Source organism: Mercenaria mercenaria, chromosome 11 (genome assembly GCF_021730395.1).
Source record: "Mercenaria mercenaria strain notata chromosome 11, MADL_Memer_1, whole genome shotgun sequence".
In the NCBI taxonomy this organism is placed as follows: domain Eukaryota; kingdom Metazoa; phylum Mollusca; class Bivalvia; order Venerida; family Veneridae; genus Mercenaria; species Mercenaria mercenaria.
The window spans coordinates 27,722,179-27,745,838 of record NC_069371.1 but is presented as its reverse complement, the minus strand read 5'-3'; the positions used below and the strand labels follow the sequence as shown (position 1 = coordinate 27,745,838).

Genomic DNA, 23,660 nt, shown 5'->3' with positions numbered 1-23,660 from the left:
TAATTTTAACACCAAAACAAATTTTTAAATCGTAGAATGATATGGAAGGTGATATCAACACTGATATTCTGACAATTGTTTCATGGCTTATCATATTTGTAATACAAAGCTGTTAACTTTAATGTGCCTTTGTGTTGTTTTCACCCTTACCCTGCTTTTCTATAATGAACCTGTCCATCTTTCAAGTTGGACAGTACCATTAACTGTTAAAGAGGGTTCTTACCAAAACGATACTGACCAAATGGCGAGCAGTACAGACCATGATGATCATGATCAGACTGCACGGATGTGCAGGCACTGGTCGCAAAGGCAGAAACACTTGCCTCCAGCAGGCTAAGGGTTAATTTATGTTAATGTCAGGTTAAGTATATGGCTGATGCTTTGTGGCAAGTGTATATTGACTATTTAAATGTGTTATACAAAAATGGTAAGTCTCCTGTTCCCCTCATGCTTGGTTGCTTATTGTATTGGACGAACGTCATATTGAATATTTTGGAGTTATTATTTCTATTCATCAATACCTTTCATTTCAAAATTGGCTTCCTTGCCAGCGTCCACCTATCCCTTCTTTAACAACACCTCTGAAATCTCATGGCCGAACGCTTCAAATCCTATTCAACTGTTTATTAAATATGCAAATGCATTCGTATCATACGAAAGAAGCATTATTTTTCAATAGTTTTAGACATTTGGTAAGTAGTTATACTAACTAGCTATTATGGTTTTTCTATCATTGAAATGCTCAACGACATTTTTGATATGAAATAAAGAAGGAAATTAATTTAGTATTGTGCAGCCTACTACGGGTCCCGTTCTGAAACCACTACTGTCTGTAACATGGTCTTCCGTGAATATTCCAGCCCTAGTTTGCATTGGTCAAAAGTTATTCATGTGGTAGTAAAAGCTTCTTGAAGTTTGGATATATCTTAAGTTATCTTGGAGTTCTATAATCTGTTGTATAAAATGAAAGACTGAGTTTAATAATTGATGGGAAATCAAGGAAATATCTCACTACGGAAAAGATAGCAATAGTTTTAAATACAGGACTCAATCTATATATTTCTCACATAAAAAGTTTAATCATTGTTGATTCGAATTGAAAAAAAAAATATTTTGCGATATAATCTTGTAAAATGATTTCCTGCAAAGTTTTAATTCACCCTTTTACCATAAGCGAAATCCTTAAAGTTAATATATAAATAGCCCAGGCTGGCGAGTATTTAATGTTTTTACTTGCAGGAGAGCAGCCAAGGTTTCTCAGTTTTCTTCTCCCTTGATAAAGTAACAGATATAACATTGCCACAAAATATAAGACAAAAGATGTTGCTTTGCATGTGGGAAGTTTCAAAGATCCCTATTAGCAAGATTACAGAGGTTTGAAATAACCGTTGCTTTGCATGTGGGAAGTTTCAAAGATTCCTGTTAGCAAGATTACCGAGGTTTGAAATAACCGTGAAATCCATACAGAGAAATCTCCGTCAAGAGAACACTCCAAGAAAATATAAATGTCATTTCAGTAATTGAACTTTGGACACATTAACGGTGCCTACATAACAAGCATGCGGCTTAGCAACTAGAATAATGGACTGTATGATAACGCGTTATCTCATTGGCCAATTTATAGGTTGGATATATGCATTTACGTTAAATGTCATGGAGGTGACAGATGGACATGAGATAAAGTGCAAGATGTGTATGAATTCTTTCAGAAATGATTACGAACATCATGCTCAGAGATACGCAGATGTTAGGTATACGTTTTTTTGTTTTTTTTTTTGTATAAATTATTATCCTTATTCCCGTCCTTATAGCAGCATGCCTCCAGATTTGGCTAAAAAAATAATCTTTCTTTCAAATTGAAGTTTGGTCTTATTATGAACATTAGAATATGAATTTTTGTTTCTAAAATATTTTAAAAGTTCCAAACCAAGAAAAAAAGATGACCGCGTCGGGAATCGAACCCCGGACCGCCGCGGCAATAAAGACATTTTCCCGTCGTCGCAACCAATAGCGCTATAGCAAAATATAGATATTTATAATCGAGACAGTTTACATGGAGTGAAAGCGTGACAAATGCTTTTCGATTTTCATCGTAAAAAGTAGTAAAAACAGCAAATTCTCATATGTTTCCGTAACATAAAGTTTGTCAGTAATTAAGTTTTAAAGCCTTCTTAAGAAATATAGCATTTATTTCAAGATATCTAAAAAAAAAATAATTTTTTTTTTTGTTGTCGAACGATCTGGAGGCATGCTGCTTTAAGTAGATATATATTGTGCTTCTATGATTATGTGCTTTTCCTCCAATACCTCTTTTTAGCCTTTTGTAACTTACTCTTACCTTCTTGTTTTAAGTGTGTTGCATGCTTGCCTCCGTATCATAATTATATATGTTTGTTTTATTCCAAATCTGAGATGATCATGCTAATCCGTTCTCCTCAAACCTGGTTTGAAGGGACAAGCGTTCTTAGCACTATTTTAGTCTACACATTTATGTCCGTTTTTTCCCTTTCAATTTGTTAACCTTACGTTCTTTATTTTAAGGCCTCTGGTCATGATTAGCATAATCCACTCAGTTTTTACTTTTGCTTTGCTTTTATAATACTTTGCTTTGTTTTGCATTTGTGTGCTGTATATGATTTATTTTTGTGTGTGTTTTTGGCAGCTCTTTTATTTGTTCATATATGTTATAGCAGTCATAAAAACTCTTCTCGAGCTTATGTTTCTTGTCATGATGTCTTGCCAACTTTAAATAAAATTTATTGTATTGTATTGTATTTGATGGATGTGGTTAGTTTGAGAAACTGTGATGTTACAGTTCATGGAGAACTGAAGAGCGACAATATGTTGATTTGTATTGTATATGCCAATATAATAAGCTCAGTGGAGGATATAAGGTGATGCAGCATGTCAGCTACTAGGGATACCACCGCAACCGGCATTGTGTGGCCTGGCATACCTTTCTACCTGTTCGTATACTTCCGTATTCTGTCGTCGGCGATTTCCGTGACGTCGGCGTCATGACGTCACAATTAACCTATGATGACTGAAACAAAAGAACTGTAACATAGTATGATCGTAATTTGAACATTATGATATCAACTGGAATTTCGTTATCTGCAAGGTAAAAGTATTTACAGTCATTAATGTTTTTAATTTCAGTACTATTTGATTTAAACGGTACTTCAGCAGAACCCTTAAAATATTATATATTATGAACGCTACGGCGAGTTCTGAAAGCGTTCTTTCTTCAACTTAATAATAGCGCATTTTCATGTAAAGGTGTGATGCCAAGTTTGCAATTCCGTGTTCATCAAAACTAATTTATTTATGTCCAAGAATAAACAGTCTGAGATTTAAATAGTAAAGCTGTAATGTCAGTGTCAATAATGTTTGTTTTTTCTCAATTTTATAAAAAAATATTTGATTAGTTATTCACATACAAAATGAGAGAAACTTACAAGTTTTGCGCTACGTTGTCTCTTCAAAATTTCAGCAACATATCAATTTGATACCTGGATCGCTCCTTAATAATATCCCTTTTATTTCAATGAATTTACAATTAAGGTATTGGACCCCTAATAGTAATGTTTAAAAAATAGCATTTGCTTGGTATATTCTTAAAGTTGACCATGTTTCGCACTGTGTTGCAAATTTTAAACAATTTTTACCGTGCCGTTTTTTTTTTGTAAATTTTGTATAATTTATGGTATTTTCTCAAGCACAAGTTGAGACAAATTTCAATGTGATGGCCACTATCTAAAACGTTTGCAGAGAATTCATTACAGCATTAATTTTAATAAAAGAAACATCAAACTATTGTTAAACAATTATAAAACACAAAATAAAACTGTAAACATCATTTATTTCTATGATGCCTCAAGTAAACAGATTTAATGAGACAGAATTCTAGCTCCAACATTGAAAAATTAAGGTTGAATCCTGTGGGTCTGCTTTGAATTTTGCTCACTTCATTCAAAAATAACCTTGGGGCAGAAGTAAAACCTACCTGCATTTCTTCCGCAGTATGTAATCTAAAGAATGAAGGCAAAATAGAGAACTTTTAGCGCATGTAACTCAGTATTTTTAAAGATGTCTAACCCTACCCCTCCTGATTCAGAGGTAAATTCACTTTGAACAGCAAGAAATCGCTTATAAAATGAAAATTTTCCACTTTTCTACAATACATCCATAATAAGTCTTGAAAGAAGTAAAAACTTACTAGAAAAAAAGGAAATTATGGGGGAAAAAATTTGGTCCCAGTGGGGCTTGAACCTACGCCCCCCTGAAAATTGCAGTCAGAGTAGGTTTATGGTAGGAACTGAATACTCTTCAAAAAGGAGATACTCTATTACGGGTCCAATACCTTAAAAACAATTTCGATATCTTCAGACATTCAGCGCATATTTACAAAAAAAAAAAAGAAAAGAAGGTTTTGTCAATATCTTCAGATCTATCTGTACATATATCAGTACATAAATAATTGCAATTAATATTTATTGCTGAGCTCGAATTTTCGAAAATGCTTATAAAGATATAAGCGAATTTGAGAAACAATAATTGAGCCGTGCCATGAGAAAACCAACATAGTGGCTTTGCGACCAGCATGGATCCAGACCATCCGCGCAGTCTGGTCAGGATCTGTGCTGTTCGTTTTCAAACCCTATTGCAATTAGAGAAACTGTTATCGAACAACATGGATCCTGACCAGACTGCGCGGATGCACAGGCTGGTCTGGATCCATGCTGGTCGCAAAGCCACTCTGTGGATTTCTCATGGCACGGCTCATATAAGTTATAATTGTAAGAAACTGGAAATGGGTGACGATAGCAGGGTATGTTTATTTAAAGTGTGTGTGTGTGTGTGTGTGTGCGTGCGTGCGTGCGGGGGAGGGAATATGAGGGATACCAAGAAACCACATGAGTAAGTGGGAGAGATGTAAAAAATGACGGGATGGAGGGAAACCGGCAGTGGAATGGAAGATACATATATGAGCTGTAATCAACTTTGAGACATGTTTTTTTAGTGGGAAATGTTAAGGGAAGGGGGTTTGTTTAAACAATATTTAATTCCACAAATAGCATGTAATTATAATATATGTTACAAAAGCAAGGGATCGAGTAGTAAGCTAATAATTTTTAGAAACTCTTTCCCGAAAACAGGTACATACTATTTCAGTGACAACAATTAATTGTAAAATTAATGTATGCTTGCAATCAATTCTTTATGAAATGTTCAAGTTCGAAATATTTTTAAAATTTCAGAATTTGGAGTTGACTGTATACTAGTAAATTGTGGACATGAAATAGAAATGTGATATTTAATACGTTTTTGGACTATTAGGAAATATCCGATGAAAGTTTATTTATAATTTATATAAGTTAAATGAACATTACTGATAGAGTGAGAGAGGGGAAGAGCGAGTGTGTGTGTGCGTGTGTGTGCGTGCGTGCGTGCGCGCGCGTGCGTGCGTGCGTGCGTGCGTGCGTGTGTGTGTGTGTGTGTGTGTGAGAGAGAGAGAGAGAGCTTTTGGGATGTGGTTACTTGTGAGATATCAAGGATTGGTGTTTGCAAGTCTTAGATGAATCTCCTGGTTTGATGTATGTACTCTTTAATCTTAAAGTAAGAGAAGACAGATATATTGATTTGAGGACTATTTGCATCACTAAATAGGAAGAGTGGTTATGTAATGTTTGTGATCTTGTAACTTTGTTCGCTGCTTCTGGTAACGAGGACACTTGAGAAAGTAATGGTGCGTCGTTTCAATCTCCTCGCATAGACAAAGAGGGCTGTTAATAATGTTTTTTGAATAGAGGAAATGGTACCCTTTTAACATACCTTTTAAGCTATTGAGACTGGGAGCTTGTCTATGTTCAGCTGGTAATTGGTTCCAATCAGATATTATTTGAAGCAGAAATGAATTAGAATAGAGTTGTGTGTTACAATGTATAGGTCTGAAGTCTTGGGCATTTCTTAGGTTGTAAGCAGTAGTGTTCCTAACGGAATTAGGTACTAATGACGATAGATAGGATGGAGAAATTTTATAAAAAGAGTAAGCCTTTGTTTCCTTCTTCGTTCTTTCAGAGATTGAACAAAGAAGGAAACAAAGGTTTAGGGGCAGGGGCTGAAGTAGGTGATGAGTGATACTAAAACAACTGGGGTGGAGGTAGAAATTGGGAAGTTGGAGACGGGTGTTGTACCTATGCCGGAATCTACGAAACATTATGAAATATAAATTAAGGGTGATGAATGTTAAAAACTTTTCTTGGGGTATGGGTTGTCATGGTTGGAAGGGGCGAAGGGGTGGGGGCCGGGGGAGAAGATGAGGAAGGGGTAGAGGTTGGTAGTGGAGGATGGATACCAGGACTAAGAAACATTATGAGTTACAAGTCAAACTGAGAAGAGTGTCATAAATTTTAAACGAAAATTTCGGACCCCAGTGACCTTTACCTTTGTTGTTTCTGACCCTAAACCAAAAGGCGTCTGTTCCTGTCTGAGATCAATCCTTTATGATAGGTTTGATGATTATAGGGCAGTGATTAAGAAGATATTGTGAATTTGAGGAGTTTGCCAATTTACTTAGACAATATTTGTGACATTGACTTTAAGAAACCTAACACTAAACTATTAGACGTCTGCATGTTACTAAGACCAATCCTTCTGCGAACTTTGATGATAATTGGCGCATTTGTGAAGAAAATATGAGCCGTGCCATGAGAAAACCAACATATTGCGTTTGCGACAAGCATGGATCCAGACCACCCTGCGCATCCGCATTCATGCTGTTCGCTTTCAAAGCCTATTGCAATTAGAGAAACTGTTAGCGAACAGCATTGATCCTGACCAGACTGCGCGGATGCGCAGGCTGATCTGGATCTATGCTGGTCGCAAAGCCACTATATTGGTTTTCCCGTGGCGCGGCTCATATATCGAAACTGAGAAGCTTGCCATACAACTTTAGCCGGAATGCAACGCTGACCCAATGTCAAAGCGAGTATAACAGCCTTCCTTATTCTTGGAATAGTCGATCTTAAAATGTTCTCTATAGTCAAGTTTAAAGATAAAAATTAGCGCATTTTGAAATTATGATATCTAACCAGTATTGAAGGTCGGTACACCATGTAAATTGTCAAAGGATAAATGCCAAGTACTCAAAAATGTTAAATGCATATTCCCAATGGCTTAATGTAAATACAGAATGCTAACTCTTATCCTGCTAATTTTCTATAATGAACTTGTCAATCTTGCAATTTGGACAGTACCATTAACTGTTAAAAGGGGTGCTTACCAAAAGGATACTGACTGAATCATGGCGAACAATACAGATCTTGACTCTATAGTAACAGTTTCTCTCCTTACTTCTTACTGACCAGTAGAATATGTTATTGTTTCGTAAAGTTAAAGAATTTGAAAAACGGCATTTAATTTATACTAATTTGTTTTAGCTCAATTTTGATGAAAGCTTCAAGCTAATTGGAACCATTCTCGAATCCGCTTTCTGGAAAAACCAGTACTGGTGTCATATGAGAAGTCATGGCCGTGACCCCAGTAGGGTTCGAACTCACGACCCATGGAATGAGCGGCCGACACCTTATCCACAAGACCACCGCTCCCCTCGGCAATATTTATTCGCAGTTATCATTAAATATTTAGGATTTTGCATTTAACACTTCTCATTTTATTTATTTGGAACATTAGATTTGACATACAGCGTTAAGTAATTGGCATTTAGCATTATTCGGCGCACCGGCTACGGAAGGCCGGTGCCGTGCTAATTGCCAAGTACTCTATGTAAATGCCAAATACTTAATGCTCAATGCTACATACTAAATGCTTTATACCATATACTTAATGTTAAACACGAAATGCTAAATGTCAAATTCTTTAACTTTATGACCCGTATCTCTTAAACTAATGAATGTAAATATAATTTACATTCATATTTATTTAAAAACAAATAAATTATGTTCGACTCGAAGCAAAAACATGTTCTACCAGTGATGGGAACATGGGACCGAAACTGTTTACTTTAAAATGTTTTAAAAAGTAAAAATATTCACAGAAAAAATATCCTTCCTTTATGGTCATGTGCACATCAAGGTTGTTCATCTGAGGAAGTTTAAAGCAAATCAGACTAATAGTGTGGGAGGAGTTGGGCACACAAGATTTTGGGACGTACGGACAGCAGCAACACTATATGCCCCAACATAAATGTTTGGGGGCATATAAAGATTATCTAGTCTGTAGCCAGACTAGAATATTGTTTGTAAAAATAAACATTTCATAATTACATATTCGTCACATAGAATAGAAATTAAACAGAACAAATATTTTTAAATATTTGCAAAATTGAATATACACTCTTGAAATGATTTCTATGCCATTATCTTGCTGAACTTTAAAATAGCGCTTGTTTATTTGATTTAATGTGGACGTTCATAGACCCGGGACTGGTGCTACAGATCGGGCGCCTTTGCAACTTGGATATGGGGCGCCTACATTCCCTTCGACCTCTGCTAAAGATCTGCATATACATGGTAATTTTCACCTATTTATAATTGTTAGTCGTTGCATTAAAAGGAACTATATCAATGCAGCTGTATATATTGTGCTATTTATAGATTCATAAAATATAGGAAACAACTTTAACTTTGTTTTTTTTTTTGGTAATATGCAAACGTGTATGTTCGTCATTTGAATAAAACGTCGTTCCGATTAGACTCTCCCTCTGAAAGTGACACATCAAGATAATGTTTTCAGTGATGTTGCCTTAAAATTGCAAATAAAGAGATGCGATCTTTATTTTAGAATGCCAGTAGATTGCGGTCTGTTACCCTAAAAATGATGCATATTTGCTCTTTTTCGTACACTAAACCCATACTTTCGGGTCCGCTTAGTGAAAATGGAAATCGTTGGAGTATAAACAGAAACAAACCGTCTTATTTCATGCAGAATGCATTCTAGAAATAAAGAACCCGCTGAACACGAAAATGAGGAAAAATAGAAAAGTTATGACTTATTTATTTTGAACTTCTTTCGACTATATCACGGAAGCACATTATGACCTAATTACTAACCTAATTCTTTCATTAAATCATACTTATATTCTCGATTACGATATTCCTTGAAATGAGTGAGTTGGATTTTACTGCAAATCGACACAAAAAGGACATATATCGAGATTCCTTGAAATAAAACTACATTTGTATTTGTAAAAATATAGGAAAGCAGCAATTTTTTAATTCATAATATTCGAAACATAAATTTTCATTTTTTTTTTATTAAAATGAATACGCATTGACTTTTATTTTCGTCTTCCCAGGTTCAGACAGTTCCAGCCGTGAATGCACTGCAGACGATCTGGCACGTGGCACCAAACGGAAATATGATGAATACAAAAACGAAACACATATGCTAACACGACAAAAAATATGCAGTTACACACATACTGTAATTCCTCGTGGAGTAAAACGTAAATTTGCTTCTGATCATTCAGAGCAACCGAGAAAACGGTTTAAAGCGACACCACCGGAAGATAACATCGGTCCATCTGAAAATGAAACTGAACCATCGGTTTCCAACAGCACTTCTGACGAAGGAAGCAATAGCGTCCTGAACATTGGCAGTTCTGACACTTACTCTGACGACAGTAAAGACATTTCAGATTCGCAGCCTGCAGCTGGTGCTTCAAAAGATCTATCAAAGGAGGAGTCACGTGACGCAAAAATCGAGAAATCAGAAGACGGAATTTCATTTCCCAGATCCTGTGTTTGTAACGTCGGCCACAGTAAACTGCGCTAGACGACTGAACGCGACCTTCCAACAGCAGCACCTTTATACAGGAGCTTGCTTATGCGCCGTTTATACAGCCTGTCCAATATGCAATACACGTGCTGCAAGTCCCGATGCATAAGAAGGTACCCACGAGAAAGCGTCATGCGCGTCAGTTTGCGTCGTATGACCGAGGACTATTATGAATCGGATCTACGCATCACCAGATACTCGTGGGGTGAGTGGAAGGATTGACTTGGGAGCCCGCTGATTTATGTTTACAAGTGATAATTTTCATCATTTAGGATGACTTATTACAAAAACGAGAAGCTGAAACTTAAATGAAAAGAAAATTATTATTTCACCATCGCCCGTACTTTTCCATGTACTCTCCTTTTCAAAGACATACGACATTTTATGCGAGTATTGTAAAAGTGAAACACTCAGTATTAAAATATATTTCAGAATCTGTCACTATCAAATGCAGAGTATCACTTTAAAAAACAATAAAACGTGGAATCTCCCATAAGAAGTTGCATATATAAAAAGGTGTTTTAACAGCGCATGAGCGCGAGAATCTCTCTGTTAACACATATTTTCTCTCCTGTTCAAACACCCCCGAAAAGTGACAAGAACATCCGTTTTTTGTGTTATAACATCTGCAAAATCCCGAGGGATTGGTTCGTACCCGAGCCCGGTAGAAGTTACAACAAGAAAAGAACATGTGGTCATGCGCTAACGCTATTCTAGCATTAAACGCGTAAAAACCAAGTGAATGAATATATTGTCCCTTAACGTCATTAAATTTCCATGAAATGCGCGGAAAGTCTACGTTGTTTTTTCATGTTGACCTCATTTTCCTTTAGAATTATCCGTTTTGGGGCCGTAATACGCTTACGCTTTGTCACGGAACGCGTATACTAGTATATACTAGAACTCTCACAGGAGTGACGAATACCCCCACAATACGGTCTTGTCACAGAAGAATGGCAACCATAAGAAAGACGTGGCCACAAGAAGGTGCAATCTAAATCGAACTTGACCTGTATTTTATGATGTTACACATGTGTACCAAAATTTATCTAAATCTGTCAAGCCTTTTCTGAGTTATTGTCCGGCAACCATGAGTTTGACAAATTTTAAGTTGGAAAGGGGCCATAACTACATACTAGTATATAATTGGTGATTTGTAGCCAAAGTCGAACTTAACCTATATTTTACGATGTAACACCTGTGTACCAAAAACATTTAAATCTGTAAAGAACTGTCACTGGAGTGTTTAATGACACCAATGGTGGATGAATATTGCGCAATAGCTTGAGTCTGTGTTAAAAATATCAAATAATAAGAAAGGTACAGATAAAATGTATCAAAACACTATATAAGTATAATTCTAAGCAAAAAGGGGCATAATTCAGGAAATATTGGTGCAAGAGCTATGCACCTTGTGTCATATGATGTGGGTGATGATGTGGAACAACTACTTCAAGTTTGAAACGAATGCCTTTCGTAATAACTGAGATATAGTGAAAATGCATCAAAATTAACCTTAAATTCTAAGTAAAAGGGGGCATAAGTCATGAAAAATTGGTGTCAGAGTTATGCACCTTGTGTCACATGATGTGGGTTATAAGGTGAAACATCCATTTTAAGTTTGAATCAAAGCCATTTAGAAATAACTGAGATATAGTGAAAATGCATAAAAATTAACCTTAAATTCTATGTCAAAGGGGACATAATTCATGAAAAATTGGTGTCAGAGTTAGCACCTTATGTCACATGATGTGGGTGATAAGGTAGAAATTAAGTAAATATAAACTTCTAAAATGAAAATTCACTTTATGAGAGGTAACCGAACACATTACAAGAACCTTAACTAGTGTACGTTGTTTGGCACGAATTGATACAATGCACTTTGTTTGGCTCGATTACATTTATTGCGTCATTCATGTAATGAAACAAAACACGCTTTGGTTTGACTTTATACTTCCTAGAGGAATAAAATGCTATATAAAATGTTACATAGACTTGTTCTTTGATGTTTTGTCTCACTGCGACCATCCTTCCTCTCATACAGTATTGCAATGCACTTCATTTTGCTATATCGAGGGTTCAATGCAATAAGGGCGTATCTACATATGAGCCGTGCCATGAGAAAACCAACATAGTGGGTATGCGACCAGCATGGATCCAGACCAGCCTGCGCATCCGCGCAGTCTGGTCAGGCTCCATGCTGTTCGCTTTTAAAGCCTATTGGAATTGGAGAAACTATTAGCGAACAGCATGGATCCTGACCAGACTGCGCGGATGCGCAGGCTGGTCTGGATCCTTGCTGGTCGCATACCCACTATGTTGGTTTTCTCATGGCACGGCTCATATAATTATTATATGTAGATACGCCCTTATTGCGTTGAACCCTCGATATGGCGGTTGAATGACATCAACGTCTGCTCTGTGTGATTTTTTTCTGCGGATTTGTTCAAAACGGGCAACATCTTAATTATCCATTATTTTACATTATTTTTCCACCATGTTTTATACATTCTCTGATATTTTACATACTTTTACGATGGAAAATACTTATATCCGTGCAATCATTTAGAATAAGCAGCAGATCAAACAAACATAATTGCCTCGCAAGCTCCCCAGAAAAAAAACAATTGACTTTTGTCGAATAGTTGTAACATAGGTCTGTGACCTACAGCAATATATAAAAAATGGTCCCCAAAGGCAAACAATCTATCTACACAAACTAGTCATGTCAGTAAAATATAAGAAACATTTATTCTTCAATAGTAAAAAGGATTTTATTTTTCATCCACTTATCAGCCGGTGTATCGCTTTAACCACCACAAAAGTGGCCTTTGACATTTTTGGGACCGAAGCATGGCCGCAAAAGCGGCACTTTGGCACATAAAGGTTTTAGATGACACATGTATATGAACTGTTTTTACTTTTAAATCATTTCTGCATTTTCCATTAAATAATGGAATTAATGACTTTCTATTTTCACCATCGGGTACCTTTTGCTACAAGGGTTAATACTAATTTTTGACATAACGAAGATATGATACATTGATAATTACACGTATGTTTCCTTTGGCAATAACGCATTCCTTAGCTTTCCCATCGGTGTGTTCTTTCTCTTAGGTAGGAAGCAGACATCTCCTTTTAACCTGTGTACTACACAGGCTGTCATTTTAAACGGCAGAATTCTATCCAAAATGCGTGTCATCTGCGCCTCCGTTAGTTTTTCAACCATATCCTTCAAATATGGCTCCACTATTGAAGCATCACCTTTAAGACGGTTTCTATGTTCCTCTCCAATAATTTCTATCAACATCTCTTGGTTTTCCTCTTTGCTTAAATACTTGATATTGCAGTATAAATGATTCTTAAATGTACCTAGTGGATCGTAAGAAACTCCACTGATTCTTGCCTGCATTGCTCTTCGTCCGTTCATAACTGAAATGGCGTTTAGATCCGGCTTATACTCGTATAAAGCCATGCCCTGGCTGACCCGTGTAAGGTACTGTAACAGGTTACATCCACGAAGTAACTCGGCCAGATTCTCACTTTTGTGAAGAAAGTTGAGCAGATGGGAACCAGCACGAGCGTTTCGGAAGGCAAATTTACCTGGAAATGAAAATATTGTTTTGTTTGGCATATTAGAATGACATGCATATCTGGACATGTACGATTAATAATTCTCTGTCATGCAAGAGGAGTTTTCGTGGTGAGTGGTTAAGTCCGCTTACTTAAAATCACCTGTACATGTGTCATGTGAGGAAACCATACATCTGTCTTGTGGAAAGTAAGCGGTTGTACCAGGTGCCCGCTCGTGCCTGAAATAAAGCTCACGGGGGCTTCGAAGCAACATGTATATAAGCTTGAAAGTCGTCGTATGACCAGAACTGTGCGTCGGTGTTACATGATCGACGATGAAGTAATCTCGTACTAAATGACAGATGCTGCTTAAACATTTTACCATTTCCATGCATCTGTAAGAGACGGTTATGTCATGCTTATGACGCATAGATATTCAAACATGCCAATGTATTGAATCAGTAAATGAAATATAAAGTCATCAGGTGACATGGAAAATCAAATGGACTACTTCACATACGCGAATATGTCCAAGTATTCTGTGTCCTTCTTACCTGACATCACTGGATACATTATAAGAAAGTCATCCGGGCATTTGATGGGTACAATGTCGAAAGGCGATGGCGGCAATGAATTACTATCCCCACTTCCGCCAGCGTCTTCTTCTACGAGTTCCCAAGCCGCATCTTGCTGGGACGCCTGGGAACCAGGTGTTTTAGCCATTGTTTCCGGACACCAAACATCAGGGTCTGTAAGAATAAAAACTTTGTAATTTATTCAGTTTTGAGCGGTAATGAACTCTTATTATGTATATATTGTAAATATCTGTTGACTAGACATTAATGAGACCATAATAAACTATAAATTAATGAAAGAAATCAATAAAGACATCATCTGGATAGAGCATCAACGATAATTCGTCAATAAAAATCCTGTTCTTGATTTTAACTTTAAATCTCCTTAAATCCAATAAAAATCGCATGGTCGATTAAATTTTGATCTTAAACGTAAGAAAATTTCAGTACTTTTTTATTGGTAGCTAAAGCATTTTGAATTTTTAACAAACATATTTAATGATCGAGACATCTGCTGAGAGTGCTTTTTAAAAAAAACTAAAATGATTGGCTGACATTTGACAGGGGCGGTGAGGGGACTGAGCTCCAAGTCTCAGTGGAGGGCTAATACAACAGATCGAGCCGAGGGCCAAATACATGATCAAGTATCATTTATAAGGCCAGTGTTAAAAACATTTTTACTGACAATTTTTAACATGTTCTCATAAAAAATTGAAATCAAATACATGCCGATAGGCTGTAAAAATAAGTACTCAGTGTTTGTATTCTTACTAAGATTTGAGACGGTGTCGTATAAATTACAATTAAGGGGCAATACGAGTAAACTCCTGTGTGATTTTCATGATGTTCGGTTCTTACAGATATACAATAAAGTGTATTACTGAAAGTTTTTCATTCAAAACAAATAGAAAATGTGTTTTAATCAAAATGTGACAAAATGATTTACCCACGAAGACCTGTATATAACAAAAGCTATTGGAAGAAAGTAACATTCGACTATTCTAAGGCCTGGTTATCTAAAAATGATAACATAGACATAAACAAGTACAAAAGTACAAAACGGAAGCAACAAGTCTGAATTATAAAACTTTCACCTTATGAAACAGACCACATAAAAAATGCTATGCCGCAAATGGGACATAATTTTGTATAAAAGAAAACAGAGTTATGGAACCTGTGCAATGCATGTCAATTAATTTTCTCGTCGCCTGTTTTTAAATTACCAGATCAGTCCTTCATACCTTTCACCCAACCGCTGTATATATCTTCAGTGCCAGTTATATCAAAATTGTAAAGCCAGTCCACAGAATCCTTTGTATCTGCCTTAGATGACCTTTGACCCTTGTTGGATGACTCACCCGCCGTTGTCATGACCTCGACCTTATGACCTGGATCATATGTGTCTCCTGGTTGTGGCGAATACCTGGTTGTCTGCCTTGACTTGCAAGCCTAATTATGAAGAAAAGGACATTTAACATAAAAGAACAAAGAAAAGGTAAACATGTGAAAAAAAAAACACGTCTGATATCGGGATACAGGACAAAACACTTTAGACGTGTTCCTCCGTTGTTAATTCGATACAAACCTTTATCTTCTTACATTGTCTTGTCTTTTAAAGTTCTACTGATACCGAGAATTTCGATTTTTTATCGTAAGAGTCGACCTTCTAAAATGTATGTTTTGCAATAAATTTCTAAATGTTTCTAACATGACCCGCTCTATCATGCTATGTACATTTAGAACCATCACGAATGACGTCACGCTCAGTCTTTAGGAACACATTTTTCTTCGGAGATTTCCTTTTGTAGCCATGAAAAATATCTTACCTGTAGGAAAAACAGTTTTGGCTTTCCGGCTAACTTGTATGTTTTGTCATCAGTGAAAATGTCAATTATATCATCAACATACACTGTCGTACCATCCTCCCCGAGAACTCCATGCCGCCATACATCAGCACCTGATGGGTATACCTGCCCCATGTCTTCAACGAACACCTCGTGACCATGCGTACTCAGTACAAATACAAAACAGTCGGAGTCTTCGTTGTTTTTATTCTTACTCGCTGTAAAACAAACTTGCAAGTTATGTAACTTTAAGAAATAATTTCGAGGAATAAGAGCTAAAAACACATATCTGCATAGTTATAAAGTATAAAGTATTGATATGCAGCTAGAACTATTTCGCTTTAATCCTGGAATGTACACTTTATCACTACGAAGAAAAATGATGTTATCATCGCATTTTAGTTTTTAGTTTTGACGTGCTGACTTTATAGATACACACCGAACATTACATCCCGCCATGAGACTTGATCGACCTTCATCATGAACAGCCTTTTTACAAAGATCAATGAAGATAGTATAGTAATGTTTTATTACAAATTCATCAAGATCAAATAGGCACTTTTTACCATCTATATATAATATGTGTTTGTTTTAGGTTTAACGCCGTTTTTCAACAGTATTTCAGTTATGTAACGGCGGGCAGTTTACCTTACCAGTGTTCCTGGATTCTGTACCAGTACAAACCTTTCTCCGCAAGTAACTGCCAACTTCCCCACATGAATCAGAGGTGGAGGCACGCACTGATTGTAAAATAGTTACTCTTTGAAACACGCTGAAATTATAACATCGATTATGCTCCCAATTTTCGTTTTAAAATAATAAGATATTGGCTATGGGAGAGAGGGATGTTTAAAGTTAAAGTCAGTCAGGGCCCGTTAAGGGCATCTGACAACAACAAAAATAAACAGCACAAAAATAATAAGAATGACGAAATGACAATGAATAAATATGAGTAATGAAAATGATAGTTAAGTGTGATTATACAAAATATGACATGTAGCCCATCAATGGAAAATAAGACTATACGTCAATTTTATAAAAAAAAAAAGACAAGAGCTGTCGGAGGACAGCAACGCTCGACTATTCAACAGCCTTGTCAATTGAATGAATACAAAAGTCGAAAAGGGGGCATAATTTTGTACAAATGCAAAACAGGGTCATGGAACCTGCACAGTGCTTAAAAGCTCATGACAGTGGACAAGTGTGTGAAGTTTCAATCCGTACAGAGATACCAGCTTACATACAAACCTTAATCAAAAACTACTAAGTCCATTAGGTACCAGCTTACATACAAAACCTTAACCAAAAACTACTAAGTCAAAAAAGGGGCATAATTTTGTAAAAATGCAAAGTAGAGTTATGGAACGTGATACTGCATGTCAGATCATGACAGTGAACAAGTGTGTGAAGTTTCAATCCATTTCCATAAGTGGTTACTGAGATACAAACTAACATATAAAAATTTAACCAAAAACTGCTAAGACGAAAAAGGGGCATAATTTTGTACAAATGCAAGGTAGACTTATTGAACCTATGCAATGCATGTCATATCATGACAGTGAAAAAGTGTGTGAAATTTCAATCCATTCCCATTAGTGGATACTGAGATACCAGCTTACATACAAAAACTTAACCAGAAACTGCTAAGACGAAAAAGGGGCATTATTTTGAAAAAAAATGCAAAGCAGAGTTATGGGACCTGCACAGTGCATGTCAGATCATGACAGTGAACAAGTGTGTGAAGTTTCAATCCATTCCCACAAGTGATTACTGAGATACCAGCTTACATACAAAAACTTAACCAAATGGTGACGCGGACACCGACGCGGATGCCGACGCACGGGCGAGTCCAATAGCTCTACCTATATTCTTTGAATAGTCGAGCTAAAATGCTTTATCATCACACTTCATCAAATGCGAGCATTTGGATTTTTATTATAGACTCCTGTAAAAATATTTCCTTCTTTCAACAATAAGTGATTGCACTTACGCAGATAATGAATTCACCACCTAAATATCATTGCATGAATTACAAGTTATAAATAACAAATATTCCCTTTTCAATATGTAATTTGTGATTATTGCAACTAAACTTTCGAAGTGTATTAGCCAGACAATGACAAAATGTTGAAATAATTCTGAAAAACAAGACATTTACTAAAGTTACTTAGTGTACAACAAATTGATCTTAAAGCCTAGAGTTGATAATATTTTAGAACAGAAAGGATACATCCAGTGAGGCCAAATAACCCTAAATGCACGTGCATAATGTATAACGTCACTGACATTTGCCTTTGCCTTGAAAGGATCTTAAAGCGGTGCAATAGAAACGAAAGCGAAATAATTACGTTTTCGTCAAAATTACAATACACCAGATATTATGTTAGCAATCATATACTCGCCCTTCGAGAAGACCCTTACAATAAACTTACAGTTAAAATGAACAAAACTGCTCTATCATTACAGTAAAACTTGGCTTTGATATAGCTTCATCTTTCATGTGGAGTAACGTTTGTATAATGCAATAAAACAAACCTTGTGTTAATTTTTCCTTCATTTGAGCAGCAGATAAGTTCATAAAAGTAGTCACATTAAAGTCTAATCTTCTAAAGAGCTCCTGCATCATAATGACGTCTTCTTTACACCCTTTTCTCTCTGCTTTCTGACCTTTGAACTCATTACCAATAATTAGCGCAGTGCCTCTGGATGAATGGTTTGATCTATACTCAAATGCCATGGTTTGGTGCTGAAAGATCAAAATTACTTTCAAACTCTTTGTACAATGTTTATAATATTTTACGACATCAAAAGGAAAATGGTGTAACCGAATCTCATGCACCGTTTAAAAAGGAACTGTAAAATACATGTACACGCAACTGTTGTATTTCAAAATTTCATTTACTAATTACCCACTTTTAAACGAAAAACGTAGGTTTCGTTTCGAATTCAACACCGATGTAAAATGCGAACAAACATTAATACAGGGCCTATAAAAAATTTTTTTTAATCACTGAGCCTTATTCACTCAGCTAGAAGCGGAGTACTTGACCATACTGTGTCAGGCTAGTCCTATCTGTTATACTTTGGTTTACAGATATTTTTCTTATATATTATACATAAAATAAAAAAAATCATAGAGCTGCCATACATATTTAGACCCATTACAGAGTACAAATCCTTACCTCACATTTTGAAGAATTATCCTAAATAGAGAAAAATTGGGGATTGAGAGATTTTTCCTGTCACATTTGCTTACCGCTAAATCACATCAAAATCACATTACTGTAACCTGGCATTATTACCCATATTAAAAACTGAGCGTTAAATTGAAATAACTTTCACGAGTGAACACCACTAGCTGATGCAATATTTCACGAGTGGCATAGCCACGAGTGAAAATGTAAGATATGGTGTTCATTAGACTAGCTCCAAGGGTTCTATCCAGGATTTCGTTCGATATGTGTTGCAATTTTTTCTTGCACTAATTAAGTTTTTATCGAAACTTAGCTATTTTGTGAGAAAACAATGTCATTCTATTTTATCCTTTCAGTGTTAAACACAATCTACTTTTAAACCTATGATCAATAATTCTGTTTCGTATTTTAGTTGAATCTGCAGCTCATTTCAGGAAAGAATATTTAAATTAAAAGAATGCAGCTTTCTACCTTCTCTGACACTGTGTATTGACTTATCCGAATAAGTGTCGTCCGAAATACTCACAGTTTTGGGTACGGTTTTTGTCGATTTTCGACAATAACGGTTGTATTTTTTGCATGTTTTGCAAGTATTTTAATTGAAATAGACTAACTTGCAAGGTATGGAACAAACAATATAAATGGTTCAACATGTTCTACCAATGTCCGTTTTATTTGGTTTAAACTGAACAGATTCGTCAATTTCTGCCGACCGATTTCGTTTAAACAAATGTCAAAACTGATTACATGCAATACTTGTATAGAACTTTTTTGATATATACAAGTAACTGAACCCGATGCATTTCCCCTCAAAATAAGATGTGGTATGCAAAAAGTATATCGCGCATGAAAACGAAAGTGACTGTTGGCGTGAAAATGACCCGATTAAATTGTTTGTAACTCTCTTCGTGATAATGGAAGACCTGGAGGGACAATTGACTTCCGTACTTCCCATTTTTGACTTCTAAGGAGGCAGTAAACAGTTTTTAGCTGTTAGTGTCGAATTGGCCAGGTCAAATTTACAAATAAGAGGCAATTTACGGATTGAAGTGCATATTTGTACTTTAAAATAATAATAATTGCTAGAATTGAAGTTTTAGTGGTAAGAATTGAATTTCAGTTATTGAAAGAAAATTAATTGAGTAGCCTTATCTTGAAATCATGAGATGCGAATACATGCCTCCGCTGAGCTAGCTTAAAGTGGAGTTGTCATTTTAGCCATGTTTACGGTGCCCCTAAAGTGACATGTTACACACATTTTTTCCAATTAGGTAATGTGAGACTTTTTTTATTTCGTTTTAACGAAATAGTTATTTCGTTTAAACGAAATCATTTCGTTTAAACGAAATAACTTATTTCGTTTAAACGAAATCATTTCGTTTAAACGAAATAAAAAAAAGTCTCACATTACCTAATTGGAAAAAAAGTGTGTAACATGTCACTTTAGGGGCACCGTTTATGTTAATATTGCAATATCTTTATTTCAGGTGTGTGGTTACAGACTTTTGTGTGAGGTTTTGAAAGTTGGGTAGGCGACTATTGGCGAGAGGCAGTGGCTACGATTACGGTACCGTAATCCTAGCCTCCGATTCTAGGATTACGGAAGTTCCGTATTCCTAGACACAGCTATGAGGATAGGCTAGGATTACGGAAATACTTAAGAGGCATCAAATGCATGTTAGGACATGCACAAATGTTATTGTAAACTAACTTATTTCACTAAAAATATCGTGTGTGTTTTTTTTTCATGCCTGCCCTATTATTTCGTGCTATCGATCAGCCATTTCGGGTTAGTATAATCTTAAAGAAACAGGCGAAATCAACATCCGTATGTATAAATAAGTTTTTCTTTCCAAAACCACACTTAATAGATATATTTCTTGTTTGAAAATTGGCAGACAAATGAAGAATTATATATATTCTTAATAATAGCTCAAAAATATTTTTTTAAATATTTATTCCTTAAAAGTTTATGATTTGATTTTGCCAGTCACTTTAGATTTCCTCGCATATAGAATCGGGCGAAATCAACACCCGTATTCGTTTTCGTATTTCATTTCGCTATTTTAAGTGAAAAAAGTAAGTTTACAACATCATTTATGCATGTATTATATTTGATGCCTCTTAAATACTTCCGTAATCCTAGCCTATTCTCATAGGTATGTCTAGGAATACGGAACTTCCGTAATCCTAGAATCGGAGGCTAGGATTACGGTACCGTAATCGTAGCCACTGCCTTGGCGAGAAGCTCTGAAAACTGTTTACTGCCTCATAACTTTTGCACTTCTCACTTCCAACTTCTTGACTTCCTACTTACGTTTTACTAGCTATTTCCACAGGAGCCTTGCAACGGATTATACTGTCTAACAATACAGCTCAGAGCACCAGCACAGAAAATATTATCTATTCAATTCGGAAACCTGTGGAATTTTTCATCCACCAATCAAAATGTACAGTTTTAATCAGCTGTTAAATGGCATTTCACCCCAGATATATTAAAACAGGAAGTGAAGATGAAATCAATACTAATAAACTTTGATAATGTGGCAGTTGACCTGAATACAATCGACACTGTTTATTGTCCAATACAGGTAAATCCAATAATTGCTTTGCAATAGATCTATGACGGATTATCTTTGAACACCCCTGGACTTACTGGACTCAACTGCCACATTATCAAAGTTTATTAGTACCGGCCTGCGACCAAAACAAATTAAGATGGTAATACCGCTGTGTTTATCTGGGTCAGTAGGTTCACCTTTATTTTTATATATCCGATATCGGATATATATTATACTCTTGGTCCAGACGTCTGGAACAACTCCAGTATTAAATACAATATATTAAACAGTTTATGAACTACTAGAATCGTGACATTATCAGAATGCTTTAAAAATTCAGAAATAGGTCTGTTTAAGTCTTCATTATATAAGAAGGTACACAAAGGATCAACATCTGGAACTGTATTCAAATTTTTAAAAGTCTTCTAGACTAGTGTGTTCAAATTTTTAAAAGTCTTTCACAGTCGGATTTAGCGGTGTTCACCCTTAATTCTGTGGAATGCGACAATATGATTATGAATATGGTTACAGTTGACTTACATTTCACTGCTTGATAATCAACACCCAGATTTCGTTTCGTTTTTTCTTTCTTTTTTTAGCAAAATGTATGAATATCTTGTCGAAAATAAGTATATGACTGACAGAAAATCTAGGAAGTATACCAAAAATGATCAGAACTGACTGATTTTGGTATGAAACATAAATTTATGGGTCTGTAACCATTTTAGTGTGCCTGTGCGACAAAAATGTATACGAATGTTTAAAACAACATATTAGCTATCATTTCACACACACAAAAAGTGATTCCAATTGAATACATGTATTTTACTAAAATGTCTACCCACCTGCAGTGTTAAAACTAGTCTATTACACTGATAAACGCGCGGAAGAGCTATGTAAAACGAAAGCGGAATTTCCGTTATTGTACACGGGTAGATTCTACATACATAGGACGTGTGCAGATCTATCATATCTATGTATACAATAAGCATGGGTGGATCCGGGGTGTGTGTGGAGAGGTGGGGCGCTCCCCTTCTCGGTCTAAAATCTGGCGAACATACTTTTTGAAAGCCTGAAAATTGAAACATCGTTCATTTTCGTCAAAATTTAAAGCTGGCTTCGCTCGAAAAACTTTAAATCAGTCATATTTTAATATTATTGTTGAAGTGGTGAGACGGACGACAGTCAAACTAAAAAGCTACCTACATTCTCAAATTGCCACATTTTTAAATTTAAAAGATGGTACTTATTGTGTCAAATATTCATGCACCAACTTAGTCAAGTAAACGCGAGTTTGCACCATTCAAACAAAGTTCGAGTGGGCATGCCCCCATACACCGTAGAAACTCAGTGCCCCATCTGCAACCAAATTTAGGAGTATATAAAGAGGTCGCACTTTGCGCTTCACTAAGGGTGGTACGTGTACCTTTGGAGCACTGCCATACTACAGTAGAGCTACCCCTACTCGTGGATTTACTGACTGACATATGGGATGTATAACAGATGGACAATTTTGAGGCCCTGCACATGATAACTTGTAAATGGAAATTATTCTTATTATAGTTCAATGTAAATGAAAACAGTGATCATTACAATAATGCCCTGGACTTATGGTGCATACCTGGTAATGATCTAACATTGATGGTGAAACTAATATTCTTCTTACTTTGACCCTTACCCTGCTAAATTTCTATAATGAACTGGTCCATCAGTACCATTGACTGTTAAAAGGGGTGCTTACTAAAAAGATACTGACTGACTGAATAGCGAGCAGTTTGGATCTTGTTCAGACTGCACAGATGGACAGTACCATTGACTGTTAAAATGGGTGCTTACCAAAAAGATACTGACTGAATAGCGAGCCGTTTTGATCTTGGTCAGACTGCACGGATGTGCAGGCTGATCAAGATCTACACTGGGCGGAAAGGCAGAATCAATCGTGTCCAGCATGATAAGGGTTAATACCTATGATGTGAAGTATTTATTTGTACTCGAGACTCAAAAACTGATGTGTGACTTGTGTCGTTTTCAGTATGAAACTGTCTGTTACTGAACATGATGTGAATTGTCATGCTTTTCTTATTGCATGATACGACTGAAGCATAGTGGCTA

At 36.0% G+C, this 23,660-nt stretch overlaps 2 protein-coding genes across 2 annotated transcripts; one reads left to right on the top strand and one right to left on the bottom strand.

Annotated features, from left to right (window-relative positions):
• Positions 1-2,908: 2,908 nt before the first annotated feature.
• LOC128547071 (uncharacterized) lies at positions 2,909-10,341 on the top strand. Its single transcript, XM_053518790.1, has 3 exons — positions 2,909-3,121; positions 8,440-8,534; positions 9,320-10,341. Exons 1-3 carry the CDS (start codon positions 3,090-3,092, stop codon positions 9,796-9,798), a joined length of 606 nt encoding a protein of 201 aa, XP_053374765.1. The 5' UTR covers positions 2,909-3,089; the 3' UTR covers positions 9,799-10,341.
• Positions 10,342-12,527: 2,186 nt separating this feature from the next.
• On the bottom strand, positions 12,528-22,544 carry LOC123532100 (uncharacterized). The gene is made up of 6 exons (XM_045313458.2): positions 22,394-22,544; positions 18,329-18,539; positions 15,776-16,011; positions 15,191-15,398; positions 13,929-14,123; positions 12,528-13,404 (listed from the first exon to the last, which is right to left on the bottom strand). The coding sequence occupies exons 1-6, from the start codon at positions 22,538-22,540 to the stop codon at positions 12,851-12,853; spliced, it is 1,551 nt and encodes a 516-aa protein (XP_045169393.2). The 5' UTR covers positions 22,541-22,544; the 3' UTR covers positions 12,528-12,850.
• Between the last annotated feature and the right edge of the window lie 1,116 nt (positions 22,545-23,660).